General features: G+C 44.7%; 1 protein-coding gene across 6 annotated transcripts in view; it reads right to left on the bottom strand.

The window, feature by feature from the left end:
* Positions 1-237: 237 nt before the first annotated feature.
* Positions 238-23,903, bottom strand: part of LOC146200305 (anillin-like) — a 63,361-nt gene continuing 39,695 nt past the window's right edge. For all 6 annotated transcript variants that reach the window (XM_084595481.1, XM_084595483.1, XM_084595480.1 and 3 more), the window contains 9 exons: positions 23,761-23,901; positions 21,313-21,491; positions 16,167-16,217; positions 15,729-15,792; positions 13,521-13,633; positions 10,740-10,826; positions 7,800-7,907; positions 3,979-4,151; positions 238-1,190 (listed from right to left, as the gene is read on the bottom strand). In XM_084595481.1, coding sequence (XP_084451607.1) covers positions 1,061-1,190; positions 3,979-4,151; positions 7,800-7,907; positions 10,740-10,826; positions 13,521-13,633; positions 15,729-15,792; positions 16,167-16,217; positions 21,313-21,491; positions 23,761-23,901 — 1,046 coding nt within the window. In that variant the 3' untranslated portion in view covers positions 238-1,060. The remainder of the gene's footprint in view (positions 1,191-3,978; positions 4,152-7,799; positions 7,908-10,739; positions 10,827-13,520; positions 13,634-15,728; positions 15,793-16,166; positions 16,218-21,312; positions 21,492-23,760; positions 23,902-23,903) is intronic.

Raw genomic sequence — 23,903 nt, 5'->3', positions numbered from 1 at the left:
CAATGGTTTTTGCTGCACACATAACAGCCCCTGTGAACTGTTCACAAATATGCAACAGCGACCCTCTGTTCTCATCTTTTCCAACATATTAGCTTCACGGCAGAAATCAACAGCACGTTTTCATCACCCTCAATTTCTGCATTTTGAGAACAGTTGTAAAGAGCATGATTACCACTTCACAACAAAGGTCACAACAAAAATTAAGCGAGTACTATTTGTAACAAGAGCTTAGAGGAAGAGAGTGTGTGAAAAAATTTATTTCACCATAGTCACATAAACTACTAGAATGAAATGCCAAAGCATGACGGGACATGCATGCACTATGCACTGGTAGCAATACTGGGAAAATAGGCCATGAGGTAGAGCAGCAAAAAGTTTTCCAAAAATGCGCATCCCGTGAGCCATTCTCACCAACAGTACACGCTAAGTAAGGGAGAGGACATTGATATGCACCGTATATATTTAAATGGTCCTGTAATCAACAGTCAGTTTGGCACTGAAGCAGGGAAGCAAATGCAACCCAAGTTAACCATTCCAAACATCTGTCTGGCTTCAAAAGACACGTGTAGCAATCCTAGTCCGTTAGCCTTTCATGCATCTTGGATACGAAACTGTGCAATTGCGTCAGAGAGCTGGGAGAGGATATCACTGGCGAAAGATGTAGCAGTGAAATCACCCCTTTAAATGATTGGTCACCATGACACATCACAAGTTACCCATTAGCAAACCTTAGCGTATGATGAAACATCCAGTCTGCATAAAACATGCTACACTGATGCAGACTTGCCAAACTGTGCTACGAATTAGCAACAACGCAGTTGAAATAAAAAAGCCATTTCATTATATAAAGCAGTCTTATTGCTACATATGAACCTGGAGGCAAGAATGTTCCAAAATGTACAAAGTCTACATTTTTACTCGCAAGTAAGCGTAAAAGTTGGCAAAGTATGTACAGAAGCACTAAGCGCACCACATACAAAAAGCAGAACGATATGCTGGAGGGCTCCAACATATGCTGAGTAGTAGTACCACTGAGTAGCAGTGTCAAAAAGCAAGGAAGTCAAAGGAACTGCTTTATGTTCATAGCTTTGTACGCTTCAGGGTCCCACTTGCGGATGCAACTCAACACATTGTTGATGGCGGCACACCAAATAGTCAGCTCCTCCTTGCTGTCTGCAGAGAGCCGGTGCCTACAAGGCAAACAAAAACATCACAACAGTGATATTTTTGTTATATCACAGCATATCACAACAAATCACAGTAGAACGGCAAGGATTTGCCATGATCCAAATACAAGCGATAAAGATGCAAAAAGAAAAGGGGGGGGGGGGAGCAGAAGAAATTCTGCTACAGTCGAACTCGGATATATCGAACTCGAAGGGGATCGCGAAATAGTTCGATATATCGATAATTCGATATACAGAAATCGGCTTGGGGCGGCACTTACGATGCGAAAAAACGATACCGTATTTGTCGCGTAGTCAACTCACTCGCATAATGAACCCACCCTCCACCTTTGCACTCAAGAACTTGGAAAAAAATAAAAGCGATAAGGCCAGCTCGCTCACATGCAAGCGATTAAGCGATCTCAGCGAAAAGCGGCAGTGACAAAGCAAAAATTTCCAACTTGTTGGAATTGCGTCCCTCTGCCCTTCAAGCCACCGCGGCAGCTCAAAACAAGGTTTCTGTGTCGCCGCGGCAGAAATCGCCAGCGTTTTCGCTTGCATGTCGCACTCAGTTTCGGTCATCTCATCTCATCCACAGTTCATTTCTTGGCAGCGTGCCAAGATGCTGCGCAGTAATAACCTCGCGGCGTGTTTATCTTTTGATAGCTCCTGCGGCGTGGGGAGCGAACTTGGCAGACTGCCCGTGATGGCTTGATTGCACAAGCCTGGTTCGATTTATCACGCCGCGCTTGGGGCGGGCGTAGTCCACTGCCACAAAATCATTAGAAATACAGTAGCTGCAAATGCTGTTTGAAGTGCAAAATGCTAAAAGCCGGTGTCATGATCGCAGCTGACCGCGTGCTTTCGTTGATTCATACATGGAAGAATAAACGACTCCCGCAAAAAAAAAATAATAATAATAAAAAAAATGCCGCTTCGTAATGCCATATCTTACGCTACGCCGCGCGTACAGCACAACGACAAAAATAGAAGACTCTCGCAAAAAAAAGAAAGAAAAAAAAAGAAACAAAAAGATAGATCTGCCGTTTAACTTCAGCAGGCGCCATAGCCACGTCGGCCGCCGCGCGCAGAGGTTTCACAACACACGCTGGAGAAAGCGTCCGACGTTCTGTCTGAAAACGGGCTGAGCTGGCTTGGCGCATGCGTAGCGCGTGCTACTGCGAACGAAGGCCGGAAAAGAGGAAGGAAAGAGATAGCTTTGCAAAAGAATGGGCACACCATGGGCACACCCTTGCACTTCGCTCTGTCGCGTTTTTCCCCTCTCGTTCCCACCGGTTCTCTCTGGTTCATTCACGCACATGGCTTGCAAACGTCACGTGCTGGCGCGTGGGAAACGATAACCGCAAGTGCGCGCGTCGTTAGGGAATGGGCGCGGCGCTGCCCTAGCCGAACTGTCCCCTCTCATTACTTCCGCGCGTGGCTTGAAAACGTCACGCGACAAACGGCCGAGGGTGATGCGATCGCCTTTGGGAAAGGCACACTTTCCAGTGCGTGGTGCAGAGTTTGATATATCGAACGACCGGTGAAATCGTGTTCGATATATGACGCGGCTTTCCTATACTTTTACATGGGATTTTCAAGGGGATATTCCGTGAGTTCGATATAACCAATATTCGATATATCCGGGTTCGACTGTATAAGAGACTGCAGAGTGGCTTTTTCGGCTTGTTCATTCATAGCTTCAACAAACTGTAGTGCAACAGAAGACGAGGACAAAAGAACAGAAAGTGCTTGCAATGTTTGTTTTTTTTCTGTTCTTATGTCCACGTCTTGTGTTGCACTGCAGTGTTTTTTGAAGTTTGAGAACAGGCTGCTTTAGCTGAAAGCTACAAACTAGTCCAAATTAAGGTGCAATGAAAGCTAATGTATGGCAAGATCTAACAGTGCATGATTTAGTTTGGTTTATAGGGTTTGACATTCCAAAGAGACTCAGGCTGTTAGACGCTGTAGTGGAGGGCTCCGGAAATCTCTACCAACTGGAGATCTTTAATGTGCACTGATGTTGCACAGCACAAGGGCGCCTTGCTTTTCTCCTTCACCAAAAACTAACCACCGTAGCCAATATTCGATCCCGCATCCTTGGCACAGCAGTTGAGAGCCCTAACCGCTAACAGAGTGCATGATAAAGTGTTACCACACACTGGTGGTAAGACTGAGCTGGCAGAGCTTCCATGAAGTACTGCTGCAGTTCACATACGAGACATCAAAACAGAATTCGATGAAAGAACTTGAGTCTGCTGGGTGGTCCCTAAAAACATGATGCAAAATTGCAGCTGCATTGGCAACATAGATCGGCACTTTGTCAGCAGGGGATCAATTTGACAACAGGCATGGAAAAACATCTTTTTCACACGTCATGAAAGCACTTTCATTGTGCAGTCATTTATACATTCTGCAAGCACAGATAACATGTGCTGATCAGGTGTGGGCATTGGTCATGCCACTGGTGACCAAAGGTGTTGCGAACCACCTGATATGTTCAGCAGAGGTTGCTCCGAACTGTGTTCTCGCAAATACTGAAGACAACTGTGCAAGACCAGGAAGCCACACAAATGCTGATTTGAACACTTCAAACACCTTGTGAGAATGCAGAGTTACTTAAATGTTGCAGGAGCTGCTTCGCTGAGGTGCAAAGAAACAGAATGGCAGCCATTTGCCTATCGACACCTGATCAACGCTTTGAAGGCATGGCGCTCAGTACACAGCTTGTTGTAGCATTCCACTCAATTAACAATGTAGTAAATGGCCTTATCAATCCATGCATGCAGCATAATACATTGTGGGCACTTACTTTGTGATGGCCACCGTGGTGTGTCGGGTGGTGGTCAGGGTGTCCCGGTGCCTGGCACCAAGAGGCTCCACTATGACTAGCTCAAAGGTGTGCGCCCGGGCACACTCTGTTTGCGGCAGGCGAGAAACTTCCTTCGTGATGCACTGCCGCAGGTCTATCGAATCAACGGGAGGCTGCAAATCATGGAGTTATGCAAGGCTGTAATGTAACGTGAAGCCAACAGCACAGCTAGGTTCTGGATATAGTAGACTGCCTGGAGTACCTTAGAGACGCTTAAAAAACATCAGCATACAAAATTATATTTCTTCCTACTACAGAACCATCGCAAGTTTTAAGATGTTAAATTAGGTTATCACTGGTGGTAGCACCAGAGAAATTAGGGACTCCTCCAAGTTGCTTCTGCCAAGCATTGTAATTTATCACTTGTTTATTTCCTGAACTATTGTCCAAGTTTGGCTTAGTTTAGAGTTTTAACATCCCATAAAGTGACTGTGGTTAGGAGGGAGACTATAGTGAGGGGTCCAGAAAATTTCGACCACCTGGAGTTAATGTGCGCTGACATTGCACAGTACATGGGTACCTTGCCTTTTTACCTTTACCGAAACACAGCCACCACAGCCAGAATTGAACCCGGATGCCATGGCTTAGAAGCCAAGCACCCTAACCATAGAGCCGTTGTTGCGGGGAACTATTTTGATCAACAACTTTCACCTCTGAACACTTGTGACAGCACCATAAAAGCTCAACAACATTGATTACTGCTGCTCTCAGCAATTAGCTTTTATTCCGTTCATAGCTGCCTCACAGATGAAAGTGCTATAGGGAAGTTTAACATAGAGATACTGCCCCTAGTAGCTACAGGTCACCACAAGCAAAAATTGCATCGTGAATTCACCATTTAAAACAGAATCTGTTAGTTTAATAAGTAGTCATGCAGTCAACAGCACACAGTATTAATTCGTTTCAACTACAGCAGGCAGCCCAGCCTTGGTTACGTTATGTATATCCTAACCGCTATAGCTAAAATATACCGTATTTACTCGCATAATTTGTGCACCCTAATTTATTACACCTAGATTTATAAAAAAACTTTTAACCGCATATTTTGTGCACCTCATTGCGTGAAAATGCCAGCATGCACGTGAGAACGCAGACCGCGTCTGTGTGGCGCACAGCCAAGGCCAAACCAAAGCGAAGACGCAGCGCAGTACTAGTGCTCGTTGTGCGTCTGGCACGTCCATCTCTTTGTTGTTGGTGGCTCGGCTTTGTGCGTAGTGGTTCGACGTGTGGTTGTTCAGTTGCAATGGGATACCACAACTATCCGGCTAAATTTAAACTCCAGATGATTGAATTTGCCAAAGAAAATGGAAATCTTGCCGCTGCCAGGCAGTACAAGCTATTTGGGACGCCAGCGGCAATGGTGACGACAGCCACGACAATGTCAGTCATGGCTCGGAATCGAATTTTTCCATCGACGACTCCGACTAGACAAAGTATGTGCACTTAATAAAGGAAAGTGTTTTGCTTGTATATAGTGCCTCACTTTTTTAGATATATATTGTGCTTTATATCCTTTCTGTGGGTGAGTTTTTAAGACATGTTTGTGAAATTTTCACATAATTTGCGCACCCCCTTTTTGAAGCCTCAATTTATGGAAAAAAAGTGCGCAAATTATGAGAGTAAATACGGTAGCTAATTAAATAGTCAAGGTCTCATTATTTGCCCAGCAGTCTACAGCGGTACCTCTCCGGAATATTTAATATGCTGTTTTCTTAGCAGCTCCAAAGACGAGCAAAGCAATAGCTTTAAGAGACAATTGAAGTTTCAATGGCATGCCCTTGTTTAATTAAAGAAAAGATATACTAACTCGCTGTGCTGAATGAGAGCTAAAAAATATGGCAGCGTGCCAAGATGCACACTGAGAACAACTTTACTTGCATAAAAGATCACCTAGATCCCCTAGAAGCACCTTGGGCAAAGAAGAGGTGTAGTATCAGTTATTTCTCGGTGAATACCTTCACCTACAAGTAACGGCATAATTGGAGGCACATATGTCGTTGAGTCGAATCTCCATCCTGAACTAGCCTCCAACTTGACTAGGAAATGGATGCAAAGCAAGAAGTAAAATGGTATGACACCACCCACAATGCTGCACAAAGAACTGTTGCGTCATGACTTTGATATGAAACTGCGTGATATCTTTTTTTTTTTTTTTGACATACAAGGGTTACAAGACTTTGCTAGGCTCTGAAGCTGTGGACTGGTGCCTTCGCACTAAAAACCGCTGCCCTAGGTTGTCACCATGCTCCGATCACTCAGCACTTGTTGGGAAGAGACAAGGCACAGATTCAAAACTATGCTGTACAGTCGAACCTGAACATATCGAACCTGAATTCTGGTTATATCGAACTCACGGAATATCCCCTTGAAAACCCCATGTAAAAGTATAGGAAAGCTTCGTCGTATATCGAACTCCAATTTCAACGGTCGTTCGATATATCAAACTCCGCACCACGTAATGAAAGGTGCACCTTCCCCAAAGACAATCGCATTGCCCTTAGCCATTTACCAAGAGATGTTTTCAAGCCACACGCAGAAGGAATGAGAGAACAGTTCGGCGATGACTGATCTAGAGCAGCACCGTGGCACATCAGCTGTGATCGTTTGCCACGCACTAGCACACGACGTTTGCAAGCCATGCGTGTGAAGGAAGGAGTGGGAACAGATTTGGCAGCGGCCGGCACAGAGCAGATGCAGGCAATGCAGAGTTAGTGTTTGGGAGAGGGAAACGATGCAATAAAGCGAAGCACAAGGGGTGCCCATTCTTCTGCAGAGCTTTCTCTCTCTCCTTCCCAGTCTTCGTTTGCAGCAGCATGCACTACGCATGCGCTGACAAGCCAGCTCATCCAATGGCAGACAGAATGTCAAACTCTTTCTCCAGTGTGTGTTGTGAACCCTCTGTGCGCGGCTGGTGATGTGCAATGCGCACTGTTTTTTTTTTTTTATGAGTTTTTTATTCTTGTCGTGCTGAACGTGCAGTATAGCTACGTAGGCTATGGCGGCTGCAGGTATTATGAAGTGGCAGATTTTTCTTTTTTTTTGCGAGCAGTCCATCCTTTCATCCATGAATCAACAAAAGCAGGCGGTCAGCTGTGATCACGACATCAGCTTTTAGCATTGTTCGCTTCAAACAGTATTTGCAGCTATCATGCTTTTCCAGTGATTTTGTGGCAGTGGACTCCGCCCACCCCCAAGTGTGATGTTATAAATCAAATCAGGCTTGTGCAATCAAGCCATCACGCGTACTCCGCCAAGTACACTTCCCGCCACTGCAGCAGCTAACATCAAAAGTATAAAGATAAACATGAGATGATGTTATCACTGCACAACATCTTGGCATGCTGCCAATAAATGAGCTGAGAATTTGACAGCTGAAACGGAGGGACGTGCAACCGACAGCTTTTTTTTTTCAATTTCTCGGTGGCAAAAGTTGGGGGGGGGGGGGGATCATTATGGAAATGGGTTGATACTGTATCATTTTTCATGATCGTAAGCGGCATCTCAAGCAGTTTCAGTATATCGAATTATCGATATCTCGAACTATTTCACGATCCCCTTTGAGTTCAGATATATTTGGGTTCGACTGTATTAGGTGACCTGAAAGTGGTTGATCGTGAGCAATTGCACACAAAAAAAGAAAAAGGTCAGACGAAAGGGAAGAAGGCACTGGCACTGCCGTCTTCCCTTTCCTTCATTTCACTTTATTGTCTTGAAGACCCTACCCCAATTTGGAGGTATTACATGAGGTCCTTGCTGCTCACCTTGTCCTCCTCTTCCTCGGGGTACCTCCACAGCACCAGGTGGCTCCCCTTGAGCAGGCACCAAAAGCGCGTCCAGGCACCAAAGCCACCCACTTCTTCAAACAGGGTCTGTTTACCATGCACAGGTAAGCAGAGAAAAATGAACCACTTTATTTTGTACAGGCAAATGTGAAAGAGCCACCACTATTGCATCAGGCATTGGAGGAGGGAGATGAGGGCATGCTTCTTCCTGAGTATTCTATCTATGGTACCTAGGGGCGACATTGCTGAAATCAAACAAGAAAAGCAGCACATGGCTTGGCTCGCACTGGCTTCGATCGTGTGTTGCAAGGTAGCACACAATCTGTTGATGGTTTAATAGGACCTACATTTGATCGTTTAATAAAACGAGTTTTGAATAAATCTTGTTCGAGAAAAAAAAATGAAGGACATTACTTTTTTGAACACTCCTCATACTTTGATGAAGTACTTCTTAACTACATAATTTTTGTTCCATGATGAGTGCCTTCTTACGTATGGGCACAGTGCAGAAACCCAGGGGGCAGCACTCGCAGTGAACAGGCAGCGCCACGAGTGAGCGCCGGAACAGTTTGATAGGGAGACTCGCGGCCGCCTAGGCAGGGCGCGCGCTTGAAAAGGCGGCCTGCGCAACGAAATGGTAGCAGTTTCAGCCAGCTCGAGCGACGTAGCGAAGCACAAACGATGCGAGAGCCACACGACACAAGACGCAGAGACAGAGACGAGCACTGGCCGCCCGCTGGGCGTTTATTTCTAGGCTGGAAACACGCGAAACGAAAGACGACAGGAGAAGCGCGCGCAGTGGGAAAAGGCCGAGCAAAAAACGAAGGGGGTGGGAGGGTGGGGGTGTAAAAAATGCGGTAAAAATGTAGAAAAATACAAAAAACATTTGTGGCGAATGCCCCTCCTCCCAAGTGTGGTACAGCTTCACAAAGGCCAGCTTGAACGCCCCAAGCTGGGGTGGGTGAGAAAAAAAAGAAAGCTGCGTGGAATCGAGCGGCCGAGAAGGGTGGAACGAGTATGGGAGAAGAATAGGAATGAATGAAGCTGTAGTCGAAGAAGAGAAAAAAGCCTAAAAAAAAAAAAGGGACAAGCCTGAAAACTCGAGAACGCGATTACCGGGGCCTGAAGATGCCGCAGGCACTTACATTACGCAGACGGATTTTGAAGAGCTGAAGCTGTTTTCTGATGAGGCGGTTGCCACTTTTCTCGACGATAAAGGAAAGGATGGCAGATGGCACGCGGTCACTGATACAGCGACACAGCTATGAGAATGGAAACTGCCTTACAGCACCGCACAAACGATCTACAGTTTCTAATACACATTCATGTCTTCCTCTCTGTCACATGTCAGAATTGTAGCATGCTTAATTTTCTTTTTCGTTGAAAGAACGTCCCGCCTCATCCCAACTTGAATGCTAGTTTTCTTTCTTTTTTTTTAACGATCCTTAATGCCTCTTTAACGGTACTTTCAAGTCCTCTGCCACAAAATTAAGTTTTGACAGGGGAAGGTAACAGGTGGCAGCCAGCCGCTCGACAACTTGTTTGGAGCAGGATGGCATGTAATGAATGCAAGATCAGTTTGGAGTGTCCACGAATAAGTAAAAAAAAAAACTTTTTTTGCTTATTTTTTATTATAGTCTCGATTGAGCAGTATATCGCATGAGAAACAGCTTATCATTCGAGGTTCAACAACTCAGTAGACATCGAAATGTCATTAACACAACTAAATCAATAAAGCGTATGGAATGGCACCTCCTGAATCACATCTACAGAGGAGGGCGAAGTGGACAGCGAAGGATGGCGAGGAAAAAAAGTATCAGGTTAAGGGACGGACAAAGGAAGCCGCCCAAGAGGAGAAGGAAAGTAGCGGCATAAGCGTGGAAGGAAAGGGTGTAGAAAGAAGAAAAGGAACAAGCTGAGAGGAGGAAAAAAATAATGAAAGCAAGCAAGCAAGCAAAAAAAAAAAAGTTGCCAAGGCAAATTCGCGAAACTAATGCGCAAGACATAAGAAATGCGCCATTTAAACGCTCCATTCCTGTTGATTACTCTCTGCATTGTACTGGTGCTTACGCAAGCTATCGTAGACAGGGAACTATAGACCACAGGACAGCATAAATAAAAATTATGCAATGAACAACTGCATCCACGATCGTGGCCCACAGGCGCGCACGGCGGTCCCAGTAGCACTGATGCCTATGAGTTGCCCAATTTCTTTAAATATCTTTTTTTTTTTTGCAGGTTGAGAAAGGATGCTAATGCAGGTGAAGGTATAATCTGTCCTCTTTCGGGAAAAATGCTTCGCGGTAAATCTGGACGCGGCAATACCCGGGCATGATTGCCAGCTCACTGCTCGTTGGAAGGCAGCGATTCGCCTTAGCGTCGCTTCGCTTCGTAAAGCTTATTCGGTGACGCGAAAAATATTTTGTCAGGCCAGTGAAAATGTGAGCAGCAGCAATCTAAGGTCTGCAACCTAGCAATTCATTTGTGACCATAGAATGCCGCGAATCGAAAGAACGAACGGCGAATGCGCCCCACGCACCGCAGATCCACTGCAGCACATGCATCAGCTCTTTCGATGCCCTCCATTTCCACAAAGCTAGGCATCCAGAAGAATTTAATCACTAATAGTTCTCATGTCTTGGCTGCTATTACGATATGCATTACATCTCCTATTAAGAGTTGTATAGCATTTCTGGTACGTAGTGATTAAGCAAAAAATAACATATGTCCGAATGAATGTCAGAACAAGAAGATGGGGGAAACAAAGAGACAACCTAGCTGCAATAAATCATTAACTGGGTGGCTTTCCTTTTTTTAAACCTGAGAGTTAGATAGCAAAGTGCAAAAATAGCAATGTCCTGTTGCCAGTATTCCCTTTTATTTCCCATGCTCAGGACACGGCACTGAATTAATTCCTACCAAGAATCCCCGATGCTCCAAGCCATGGTCAGCGTGCAAACTGAGCTCCACAGATGCCTTGCCCTCGAGGCAGAAGGAGCCCGGAACCTGGAACAAAGATGGAAAGCAAACAACCGCAAAAAAATGAAGCCATTCTTACATGCCAATGTCACTTGCTACAGCAGGTAGTAAAATGCAATTCAGGCATGTGGAGCATGCACAAGTTACAAACTTATGCACTGAGCTGAACTCTGCTTCATACAAAAAGGTGAACTTGTGCCTGAAGACATTGGGAGTCTAAGCAAGAGAGCAATTTCAATACGTGGAGGACACCACACGCACCAAAAGTGACTGCCTGCTAGCAACACTACAGGCAAAAAAGAAAGGCTATGCATATACATGTATCTGAGTGAATGCATTAAGCCACCCCTGCATGTATGTAGACGGCAGTTCTTGCCATAGTAACCTTCGAGCCCATGTCTAAAAAAAATTGTCAGTTAACTAACACTAATTCAGGATTTTTCAAATAAAGTAGCAGTGGAAGTAATAAACAAGGAAGCAGGCAAAGCACAAATAATCTGAACACATTTTATTACTTTTTGCGAATGCAGTTTCGTCTAAACTGTCCTGCTCTTTCTATGGCTAGAAACAGTCAACTTGGAAAGCCATATAAAACAAAAAAAAAAAAAAGTTATCAATAACTGATAAACCAACCAAGTCCTCGCTGTCTATACAATCCTTGTTTAGTAAACATATGCCAGGTGTACCAGCTTTTAAAGAAACATGGAGTGTCCTATCCCAATGAAACCAAGAGAGATGTCCAGAGTTGCCTGGCCCAGTCTGAAGTACTTTTTCCCTTCATCAAAGTTAATGCCGTATTTGCTGAATTCCTAAGCACACCCCTGTTCGAGGAAAATGGGTCTTGAAATCACATGCGCGTTAAATTCGCGTTCAAATTGAAACTGCCCCACAGCTACCCGATGTCATAGTTCACTCGCTACTGGCAACCACGGTAGTATGTTTGCTCATAGTTTTCTGTATTGCAGGAGACATTTGCAATCGATGCAGTACTGTTGTTTGATCCATGGGTTATCTTGTCAAAGAATGACAGCAGCAGCCACAAAAAACGCGTTATGTGCAGAAGAAAGCGGCACTAGGGATGCAACCCAGAATTTTTCTGGCATGCCAGAGACTTGTGTTTGCGATTGGCAAAGGCTGAAAAAAAGTCCATTTTTGAGTGCAAGACATCAAGCAAAGGCCACCACAGTCCTCAAGGGAGAAGGATTCCAGATAATAAAGATGAGCTGGCTTACTAAACGTGGAAACTGCGGATGGATTACATGCTTGTGACCACAGGCTCGTGCCCAAGATGAAGGCCCTCGAGCTTGCGAATAATTGAGACCTCTCAAGAATCGGGTCCACATTATACGATGCCAGTAAGAAAACCGGAAATTGGACACTCTTTGCATTCAGAGGCGTGTTAAACTGGTAAACACAGTAAGCAAAAAACGAACCAAAGTGTCAACTCAAAAGCTAGCCTTGAAGAAGAGTTTGCTGCAATGTTTGTATCAAGGTGCAATCTAATCATCCCTATTTACTAGCCCTCCAATAAAGCTGTCATGCGGCATGAAAGCTATGATCAGCTGTTGACTAATATTGCACTCCCAGTGCACATGCAGACCCCATTTCATCGAAAAGTGGATCTTGTTTTCTGAGACAAATCTTGGGATGCAGAAGCAGTACAGCTGTCATGTTGAAGCTTTTCTTATTGTAAAGTTATCATTTACAGTTAAAAAGTAACTTTAAGTAAATGGTAGCTTCGTGCAAACATTTTAATCAGCTGTTTCCAAACTCTGGCACAGTTCTCCATGCCAGTCTCTCAATGCTAAACTGCCATGCAAATTTTGCATGCCCTTAACCGGTTTAACCTCTTTATTTCTGTTTCCTCACTATTAAATAACAACCATTAACCGGTTTAACCTCTTTTTTTCCGTTTCCTCACTATTAAATAACAACCACTGTCGATTCTACATGTCGCAGGATAAATAAGCCATTATCTACGACTGCAAAGCAGGTGTAAAAGCTACGCCTAAACTCGAGAAGATACTAATCCAATTAAAACTGAAGTAGTTACCAGTGCTGCACTATATAAGAATCTCCACTACGAACCCTTCAAACATGGTGTCAACTTTTTAGCCTTACCCTTCCATTGCCCTGGGTTTACAGCCTACAACTTTCCTTACCAATGCCATGAAAGCAATTGGCTAGTAGTACAGTCGATCTTGGATATACCGAATTAAGTATTACTTATTTCGAACTATCAGAATATCCCCATGAATATCCCTCGTAAAAGAATACGAGTCCTGTTTGCATTTACCCCACTCAGTGGAACACTTGAGATTAATACTGAACTGCGTGCCACACCCCTGGGTTGTGTGCTTTTTCTTATGGCACGTCTGTGAACATTTTTTGAGTGCGGAGCAGGGTCAGCTGTGCAACTTTGGGCATCTCATGACAGCACTAAAGCTATACGCTGCTTTATGAAGTAAACTTCGAGTCCACTTGAAAGTGGCAGCCCACCATGCCCAAGGTGAGTGGTGGGCTGCCAGTACGCCGGCATGCAGCACATCACTGCAGGAAACGCGCTGCTAGCTTCGGTACACTGTACTGACGTTTCTGTATTAGAAAAGCTTTATTGATATATGAAACTATTCCACGATCCCCTACATATGGGACCAGCTGTATATATATCAATGTTCAAGAGGGCCAAGCACAGAGTAAAACAGGTGAACGTTACACTACCTTGGATAGAGCGAAGGTGTTCTGGCCACAGTTCGACGTTGTCAGGCAGAAAGAGCCGAGGCTCTGGAAGGATGAAGTGCGCACAGCGTTTGGACCTCCAGGACTAGAAATTGCTGAAGGAAAACAAGAGATGTTGGTGAGAGCATGAACACTGGTAATGTGAACTGCTGACCTAATTCGAAACGAAAATTTCCCCATAAAAAAAATTGCCGATAATTATGTTACTTCTTAATGCAAAATTTGAGCACAGCTCATCAGCTGTTCAGCGGCGGCTATGCATTTCGGCTTGGGCGGTCACATATTGAGATCTGCCGCCACGAATCCAGCACTCTGATTTCCACTGCACAGGGGTGGCATTGGAGGAGGAGCGAAGAGAGCAATTAAGTTATCGGGAGGTCGCGGGAGGCAGCACGTGGGCCCACAGGAACGTTGGGCGGCGAAGAGATAGAACGACTGACTGATGCCGCTGATACCGCTAGCGAGTAAAGTAAATGTGGCTCTGCGTTTTGGCTTGGAATGGGATGCACGCACAGTGATGCCGAACTGCTTCCACTTAGACAAAAAGGGGGGGGGGGGGGGGGGGCAGAGAGTACATGCAGCAGCGAACAGTGGCGGCAGGAGCGCGCGCTGCCCCGGGGCTGGTTACGAGGGACAATGGCGAAGCAAAACGCAGGAACAGGCGCCAAAGAGCTGTGCTCTAAAAACTATCATACTGGAATTGTACCACCCAAATCTACCCATTGACCTCACAAACATACATCCTTTTCATACCATTTGTTTGGAAGTGGATGCAACAAGCAAAAATGCAAATGTGCCATATTTTTTTAATGATTTGCGATATACCGTGTCTGTTTTAACATTGATATGTGAATCACTTCTAAACCTTGGTGTCACGACCGCTGTGTGCATTATGACAGTTACGTTGCCTTTGTTAATATTGAGAGCATGTTTGTGCAAATAGACCCCTGCAAGTAGGCTTGACTGCGATACAGTAACATGTAGAACATTCCCTGCAGCTATAGTTTTATTGAAAACATCAAATTAAAAACATGTGCAAGTAGTACGAGCAGTTTCACAGAAATAAGTAGTGCCTACAATCGTATTTTTATATACATCTATCCCAAGGAGAACGAAAATTTAAGGAAAAAGAAAAGTTTTTTTTAAGAAGTTGACTTGAAGAGCGAATATGATTTTTTCCAAAAGGTCTACAAAACTTTTGGAGGGTGAAAATCAGAAAAATGAAGGGAGAGAAATAGCACAACAAGCAGGACGGTGGAATAAATACTTCAGGTAAGATGGAACTTCTAAATAGAGCGAAAGACAGCTTGAAATGATATTTTTACTTTTGTTTTCACTGCTTGTCAAAAGCTTGAGCAGCTCACACACCTGCTCTCTCGTTGCCTTTAATTCTGACATTACTTGGGACCCAGGAGAATGATGTTCTGTCCTCGAGCTGCAACCACATTTGTACAGTGCAATCCATTTATAATGATGTTGAGAAAATCGTTATAACTATTATTGTTATATCTGAATCAACAAAAAAAGGTAAAGATTAGAGAAACACAAAAAAAAAAAACACCTATGTATTTTCCCACGCATGTAGGCTTGCTTACTAACCAGCAGTGAGTGGATCGGGTTGAGCAACGCTAGTGATTGTAAAGAGCACTGAACACTTTATTACAGGATGCATAAATAGCCGCAAAATAACTTAAGCATGCTTTAATGGTTCAAAATTCGTGCTCGCTTGAGCGGCAGCTGAAGCTTGACAATCACTGTGATTGTTGCTACTAGTAGCACATATGCTGGCAGCAGTCCCTTTTGCGAGTCCAAAACTGATCAGCGATTGGATGAACTGCAGGACATCCCCGGCCTTGAGAAGATCATTACAATCACCGAGTTTTCATGCCATTCTCTGTTTAGCATTTTACTCTCATTATATATTCAGACGAATTTCCTTCGTAAACATCTTCCGGGCGGCCAGAAAGCTATCGTATCAGATACGCCGCCAGTAATCTATCGTTATATATAGTATATTTTTACATAGGGGCAACAGGAAAACTGATAAATCCCAAGAATCTGATCGTTATAAGCAATATATATCTGGTATTGTTATAAGTGGATTACACTATTGTGCATGATGTCCCTATGCAGTGATGTCATTACATATTTAGGGCAAAAGGGCACATTGAGAAAAGGCAAGGGCCTTACTTGGTGTCAGGAAAATGTTATCCGTTTTCTTTCCTCGTGATGATAACTTCATCTTGATCGTTTCCTGAAAAGCAGGAATGCAAAATTTAAAGGCACTGCACAACAACAAGCCAAGAAAAAAGCCATCGCAGAGCAAAGAAGTTCAGCAGCTTATATTTCTCCATATAGAAACTGTACGATGCTAATTTATAACATTTCTCACATCTTGGTATATTAGCAAAACTAATACTAGCCAGCCTACCATCCTGCCCATGAAAGCAGTGTTCTAGCACCGAATGTCTTGTAATCTCCACTTGTAATTCACTCCTATTAGGAGCATACTGCATAGCAGGTTGTGCTAAAACTCTCCAACACAAAACTTAAATTATAACTTCCTGCGATAGCCGAATTAAGAAAAGGAACTTAATGGGCTGGCAATCTAAGAAAACCTTTCCCTACCTTTTTAATGTGGTACTTTTTGTCGTGAGACACAACAGGGTTGACAGTTTTCTGAAAATGAACAGAGTTGCTTTTTAGAATCTCAGCACACTTTGGCAGTTTTTGAAATCAAAGCATGTTCAAAGCATTTGATTCTTCAACGTTTAGGAAACTATCATTGCTTCCAAACATTGTTCACTATGTCAAAGCGGAGTATCTTGCAATTTCTGCATCAATTAACTTTCTCTTTCCCAGCCGAGTTAGTTGCCAGCAGTAACAGAAATGCATGGTATATTGTTATTTACTCGAACGGATTGAGTTGACCAACCCAAACCAACTGGTTGACATAGTGAAAAGTCTCCAATTTTGGCTAGGCCACTCTGCACTCACAGACCAGAAGCAAAGTGTACTGCCTGCCACCCACAGTACACAACACCATTTTGCAGCTCCACAATAATATACAAGTGGAAAAAAAAGCTGCAGCAATGCTCGCACTGCCGCTATAACACTTACAATCACTGCAACAAATGACATGCATGAAAGTAAGATTTCTAGTCTGAAAGGCACACTTCTAACATGTTTTCGCGACGTCTCCCATTGCAAAACGTTCACTTTGGTTGAATTATTGATGTCCAGGTTGGCATAGGTCCCAACTTTTTGCAGGCTTGGGCCTAACATATATACAGTAAACCTTCGATAACACGAACTCACATATCTCGAAAACACGGTTAAATCGAAAGGTTCCAAGCCGCGCCTTCACCTCCCATAGGTGCTATGTATTAGCTCCCGTTTATCTCGAAGCATTTTTAGGGCGTAATGCAGATATCTCGAAATTTTGACTGGAAGAACCGAAGGCAAAGGTCATTACCGAAAGGTGATAGGGGCTCTGAGCGAGCGCTTTGTTCCTATACTAAGTGCCGAACGCAGTCACATTTGAAGAGTGAATACAAACATCCCGCGGAGGCAGCAGTTTTTAGCCTTGAGAGCAGTCACGTGAGCGCCGCTCACGCGCGGGGGCTGATTTGTCTTATTGAGCAGTCGGTTCAGCCAGTTCAGCGTGGTTCGGTCAGCTGCCCTTCGCACGTGCATAGCGGCAAGAGCGATTTAGTGATTGTGTGGCTCTGTTTCGTCGCGCTATGTGCACGAAGCGTTGATTGATTTTTGTTGTGTATGTGGTGTCCGCAACGCCTGCTCTGCAACAAAGTTGAATGCAGCGGCAGCGACCAAACGTTTATGCGATGCGTTAAGCAGCTCGAGGACGCTTTTGTCGGGCAAAATGCCAACGCGAAGCAGGCAAGCATACTTCCAAAATAATAAAATTCAGATTTTCCTGAGAATTCTTTTGAGTTTATTACAAAAGCTCCCCTTGTGCAGTGGAGCGTCGACGGGTGCGACAATCTGAAGGCCGCCAAAGCATTTTTGCTCGTCGTAGCATTCAAGTTCTGGGTTTTTAGAAAATTTCGCGTCTCACCCGGAAGCAGCTCGCAAGGCAGCTAATCGCAGAAGGCTTTGAGCCACTCAATTTCCATCCTAGCTTTTTCTACTCCGGTTTGAGCAAAGAACCTGCAGACCCTGCCTTTGTCTGATCCGTGCATATATGGGCAAATCGAGACGATTCAGTAAAAACTAGTAAAGAAAACTAAAAAGGCTAGTGTGGCTAGATATTGTAAATTTTCGAAAGGAGCAGGAGAAAGCCACTGCTTGCAATGCAAGTATGCATTGCTGTGTAACAGCACACTGCTATGCTGCGACTTTTTTTTTTTTTAACGCGATGCGTAAAAAATTTCATCAGTGTTATTGTATTTCAAGCTGTGGTAGAAACGGGATATATAGCGTAACTGTACTCCCCTTTACTGAACGACGGGGCAGTAACAAGGCAATACTGAAAACGTGCCTCTGTCGCAGAGTCCCATGGCGCCATGCGGTGTGCAGCAGCGGAAACGCCAGGCGTTGGCGGCGGTGTCGCGTGACGGATCACCAGGGGTAGTCGCCAGAAAGTTACGGCATTTTGCTTAACTCGAAATTTTTCCCAGATTTTACAACTTCGAGTTAACGAGTGTTTACTGTATTCTTAAATGTAAAGTCAGTTTTACCTCAGGTACTTGATACCCCCCAATGGTCGAACAGCATTTTTTTTTTTACATTTATGTTACAGCCACAACTCCTGATTTACACAGCAAAATATTAAAACGCACTGGGACTGTGCTATTCCCGAAGGGGGTAGTGTTACTTAGCGGTATTCACTGGTCGTGCGCCAGAGGATGATGAAGTGGGACAGACTGCCTAAAAATGACACTGAGGGCAGACAGATTTGAGCTGCCATGATAGTAGAGTGGAACATTATCGCTTGCAGACCTTCCCCGTAACAATATCTTCACATAGTCCCCCAATGCATGCATTTATGGAGCAGTAACCTGCAATATATAAGTCCTTTATCCTTGTTTTCTTAGCGACTACTGATGCCATGTTTGGGACAGCACGCAAGTGCTGTCCCAAACATGGGGCACCAACTACAAAATTAACAGGTATATATTTACCTGGCCATCTCAATGTAAGTGCACTCAAGTAATTCTGAGATGTTTCGCCCCCTAGCTCTAAGGCACTAAGAAGAAGCCGCTGCATTTCTTCATTTCGTGTTGCACCCTCACATGACTGGCCAGTTCGTATGTGAACTCGCTACTTTATTTTTCTTTAATGCTCCACCCCTTTCCACTAAGGCACTGCAGAGAGCCCACCATGATGGGTGAAAGTCGCTGCGGGACAAATTTCATAATACAATCACTCTTCAGAAGCTCCCAACTACCAACCACCAGACTGTCCAGCTCGTGAAGACGACCTCAAATGAGTGCAGTGGCACGAAAAAGCACGCTCTATTAGCCTGATACAAGCTTTTGTCTTCAGCCGCATGGTATATTTCGGCCCGTACATCAAAATGTTCCCAACGGACAGGAGAAGGCAACGCTATTTCATTAGAGGGGTAGTCAATGCACACTAGGGTTACCTCTAAACCCATCCAAAACCCAGCTGGCTTTTGACCTCGGGTGTCCAGAAAACAATAAAAACTAGTGGAAAGACCACCTATCTTTGCAAACCCTCCGAATCTCTCCATGGTGCGGGCAGAGCACTACTTGAGCCTTCCACTAGATCCGTCCCCAAATCTCAAATTTGAAATTTCCATAACAATGTGATACAAATAGCCCTTTCCTGTATGCCGAAAATAGTCATCTGAACGGTCACCAAGAAAGAAGGATGGCAAGATGTCGATGCTTACATCAGTGCCATCACTCAGATCCCAGAACACAGATGTTGTGGAATACGATAGCAAAGCAGCCATTACTGCAGTAGTCGCAGACTCTTACGGGGAAGTTAAAATTAAGAATAGATGCTCTACAGCCATCCCAGAAGAGGCAGCCGCCGTTACCCTAGCTATTGCTACACCTGACATCCAAGCAATTATCAGCTGTGGTAAGACAGCCGCCCACTATGTCTGCTGCCGCATCTTCCCAAGTGCGCACTATCTAATTCTAGAAGGTGCCCTCAGCACCACAATCGAAAATCACCTTAATCTGGACACCAGCTCACTCAGAACTCCCAGAGAATTTAGCTGCTACACCTCGGCCTTAGAACTGGCCTACTGGGCGAGAGGTGGCGTCTTCATCCAGGGACAGTCCCCAACCCTTACCAAGAAATTACATCAGCGTACAGATTGTTGTGGACCTTCTACTCACCCGTGCACAAGCCACAGACCAAAACACAAGGGAACATGTCGCGGCGGCTACAGACAAATGGCCAACTGCACGGAACTGTCTTCAGATTACGCCATATAAGTACACGCCAACATGCAAATTCTCACAGCCAGCCGTATTACCTCACTCCCTTTGGGAATATCAACAACTACCCTTCACACAACCAACTATATCACCACAACCGAGCAGCAGGAGAAACTGTTGTGCAGCTCAAAAGCCACCGCCAACAGAGGGCGGTCGCCTGGGCTGCAGAGGCTGCCACGGCACAGGGTCTTGCAACCACCTGGTCTCCAGCCCCACCCTAAAATCCCTCAGGAATAAAGTCCCTTACCTATCCTTCCACATCACACATCCACAGGCTCGGCAGGCTCGGCCCACCCGTGTGCTAATACACATGTAGTTTGCTAAATGTATTATACAACCAGGATTTGCAAAAATGCTGAATATATTAACTAGAAAATTGTATTATCTGGCAACACAAAGCGGTAACCGCATGAGGCGACAACCCCTAGCGATCCTTCGCGCGCCGCCGCCGCCAACGCCTGTCCTCGTCGCTGGTGCATACCGCACGGAGCGACGGGGCTCAGCGACAAAGAGGCGCGTTTTCAACGTTGCTCTGTTACCGCCACCTCGTCATTCGGTCAAGGGTAGTGCAGCTATGCTATATCCCATTTCTAGCACTAAACAGCATGAAGTATGATAAAACACTTAAGAAATTTCTTGTAACGCATCGCATTTCAAAGGGTCACAGCGCAGCGGTGTGCTACTACACTGCAATGCCGACTTGCATTGCAAGCAGCGACTTTCTCCTGCTCCTTTCGAAAATTAACACTTGCCTTCTTTTTTCTTTTCCTACCCTGCCCAGCTTTTACTCATATATGCACAAACGAAAAGAAGTGAGCGCGTGCAGGCACCAGGTTCTTCACCTAAACCGGACTAAGAAAACAAACTTCACACGCAAAAGCAAAAAAAAAGCCAGAACGAAAGTTGAGCACCCCAAAGCCTTCTGCGATTGGCTGCCTCGCAAGCCACTTCCGGGCGACACGCAAAGTTTTTTAAAAACCCAGAAACTGAGCGACAACGATGAGGGGCAATGCTTTGGTGGCCCTGAGCCCATTGCGCGGCATGTCGCCGCGAATTGTCGCCTCATGCGGTTAGTGCTTAAAGCAAATGGAGAAAAATTGTGTCCGCATGGACATTCTTATTGCTCATGATTTCGAGCCCCCAACAATGTTTTTTACTGACATGTGCTTATCTCATGGCAGCAATGAAACTATTGACCATCGTGGTGAAGCTTATGCCTTCCAGCCATGTGGCACTCAATGGTGTAGGCTTGAGAGCTACGTGCACTACAGCTCGAAAACATGGAGCTTTCAATTCCACTGTTCAACTGCAACAAATAAGCTTAGCTTGTTCCGCACCAATCCGTAGATGTCAATCTGCACTTGGAAGTCTTCATCCATGCCAGAGAACACAATCTTAGTGTCGAACTCCAATGCGCTCAGCTCCTTGCTCTGAATAGCATCGCTCGAGATGAGTTGGGATGCGTGCACCTTCCCACGATAGTGAACCGTGCACAGGAAGTGGTAGACAAGGCCACCTGCACAGCAGTTCCAAATGCAGCAACAGCCACATTGAGTGCAGGCAAGGCAGTGCATGAAAAGTCCCGCACTGCTCAATGCAGTCACTTTCATCAACTCGAAGTAATCAGAAGGTTCCATCACACTTTTTCCATATATCAAGCCTCCAAGGCTTCAACACTGGCTGGCTCTCTGACAGGAATGGTGAAGAGCGCCTTGGTGCAGACTTCGTCATGCTTTCCAACAGCAGCCCAATAGTGAAAAGAGCGAAAATGCCAATACAGAGTGTTTCAAGCGCCACAATTAAAAAAAATGAGTTTGTTTTGTGAGGCCTATTGTGGATGCCAACATGAACTTTAGGACAAGGGATACACAACACGTCACTAACAAATTTAATAAAAAAAGTAGAGAGGAAGTGGAAGGACGGAGAGAGAGAGAGAGTGTGCGTGTGTGTGCGTGCATGCATGTATGTATGTATATAATCTCATCTTTCCACTTTCTTCATTAAAGTTGTTAGTGATGTGTCCTGTGTCTCCCTTGTCCAAAAGTTCATGCTGGCATCCACAACAGCAACCATACCAACTGACCCAAATGAATGCAATTTTGCTCCATGAGGATTCCAATGAAGCAGGGTTGTAGGCATTCACCTTGGTAGTCAGCACAGTTTCCACTTATCAAAGTATTGTTTAACACACAGAAGTGACGTAAATTTTCTACTGTTAACATTAGCGAAAAGTTTTCACAGAAACATTCTTAAAGAATGTCAAGAAATGCCTATTTTAATTGTTTTCGTCGGTATCACTTTTCTTGAACTTACAAGCCTATGACAACTGAAAACTGGCACATGACTGTACACTTGCGTCCCAGTGTTAGCACTCTGTAAAACGTGCTTCGATTGAATGGACAGTGTTAGGAAAAGTCTGGATGAACAAATGCATCACCAGCCACAGCAATAGTCCCTGGCAATTTTGGCTCTAAAGCAACCAGCACCCAAGAATGCAGCCTAAAAGGTAAGGAACACACCAGAGGGAAATTTTAAATCATTTGCACAACTGTCTCTTAAGCATTTAAAGGAGAAACGAAATATGAGGAAAAAAATTTAATGGACCTACAGATCAATACTCACCTCAAAGAGTTAAAATGCTACCTAAAAGGCAACACGCCCTCAGGGGTAAATGACCAATGACTTTGTATAGTGCAAGTACTCGAAAAAAAAAAGTTTGAGGGAAGATTTCAACTGCTATCACGTGCATTCAGATGTAGAGTACTGTTAGCCAACTGAACCAAAAAAGGAATGACAATCTGGGTTGCTAGCAGTGTTCTTACCCACCGTCACAAACTATTTTCCTCTATAATGGCACAGCTATCCCTTACACTGTATTGCTGACAGTTCAGAACTGTGCATACCGACCCGCAGAAAATGCCCCCAATCATTTAAAACAGCTCAGTTTAGTTAAAGCCATGTGCGTGAACCAACTTTTGGAGCTGAAACAGGGAATTAGAACGTCCCTACCATAGAAACAAACTGGAAGCATGGATACTGACGGCCCTGTTATAGCAAGCGGAAATGAGGTCTATGGAATCGAGCTATTTCTCAGAGCCTATCGGAAATCTTATCGTGATCTTACACTAGCCTTATGGTACACGTGATGGTGCTGCATAAAAGCTCAGCAAGTCTAACAGGACCTGAATTTCATGATACTAAGGCCATTTAAAAGCACTCACTGTGTTTATTCGCTACCAGGACAGATACACATAAGGCAATCTTTACATACAGTAAAAGTCCCCAAATCGAAACAAAATGTGGTCACATTTCATCGGTCATCTTTCTCATCACACAATGAGAGAACGAAGCAGTCATGCCTGAGCACATCATGCATTCATCAAAGGCCACGAACATTCAGCAAATTTGCAGCAGTATACAGCATGTTTAAACGCGACAGAGTAGGTGGGCACTATTGGCGTAGCGTTCCCATCAATGCTGGCAGCAAATGACACCTCAGCACACAGATCAGTTAGTAGTCCAGTATTCAAAGAACAAAATTCTCTTATTAAAAATTATTTGCACAAAAAAAGAAGCATACTACGGCTCATTAGTCCCTGCGAGACTGACCACTCTCCAATGTTGGCAGCTGCCATCGAATATGCCTGAACACCAGGTTCAAACTTTACCCATTCTGCTGTCATGGCTGCATGGTCACACAAAAATACTAGTACCGTCAGCTGATACAGCCACATTAGACATGGCCTCCCACAGCAGTGTTGGAGTGAACAACCATGCACTCTCACCAGTGTCCTTTATGGAGTCCCTATTGATGGGGAACCGGATCTGCTTGATCACCAAAGAACCCTTGGGTAATCCCGCCACAGAACGGTGTCCTTCAGTCTTGAGTCGCTGGATTTCATTGAGACAGGCCAGCCGCTTCTGAGCT

This window comes from Amblyomma maculatum, chromosome 2 (assembly GCF_055883805.1).
Source record: "Amblyomma maculatum isolate TAMU_Amacu chromosome 2, ASM5588380v1, whole genome shotgun sequence".
Taxonomy (NCBI): Eukaryota; Metazoa; Arthropoda; class Arachnida; order Ixodida; family Ixodidae; genus Amblyomma; species Amblyomma maculatum.
Note: the sequence above shows the minus strand (reverse complement) of the source record. Positions and strands in the feature narration are given on the sequence as shown.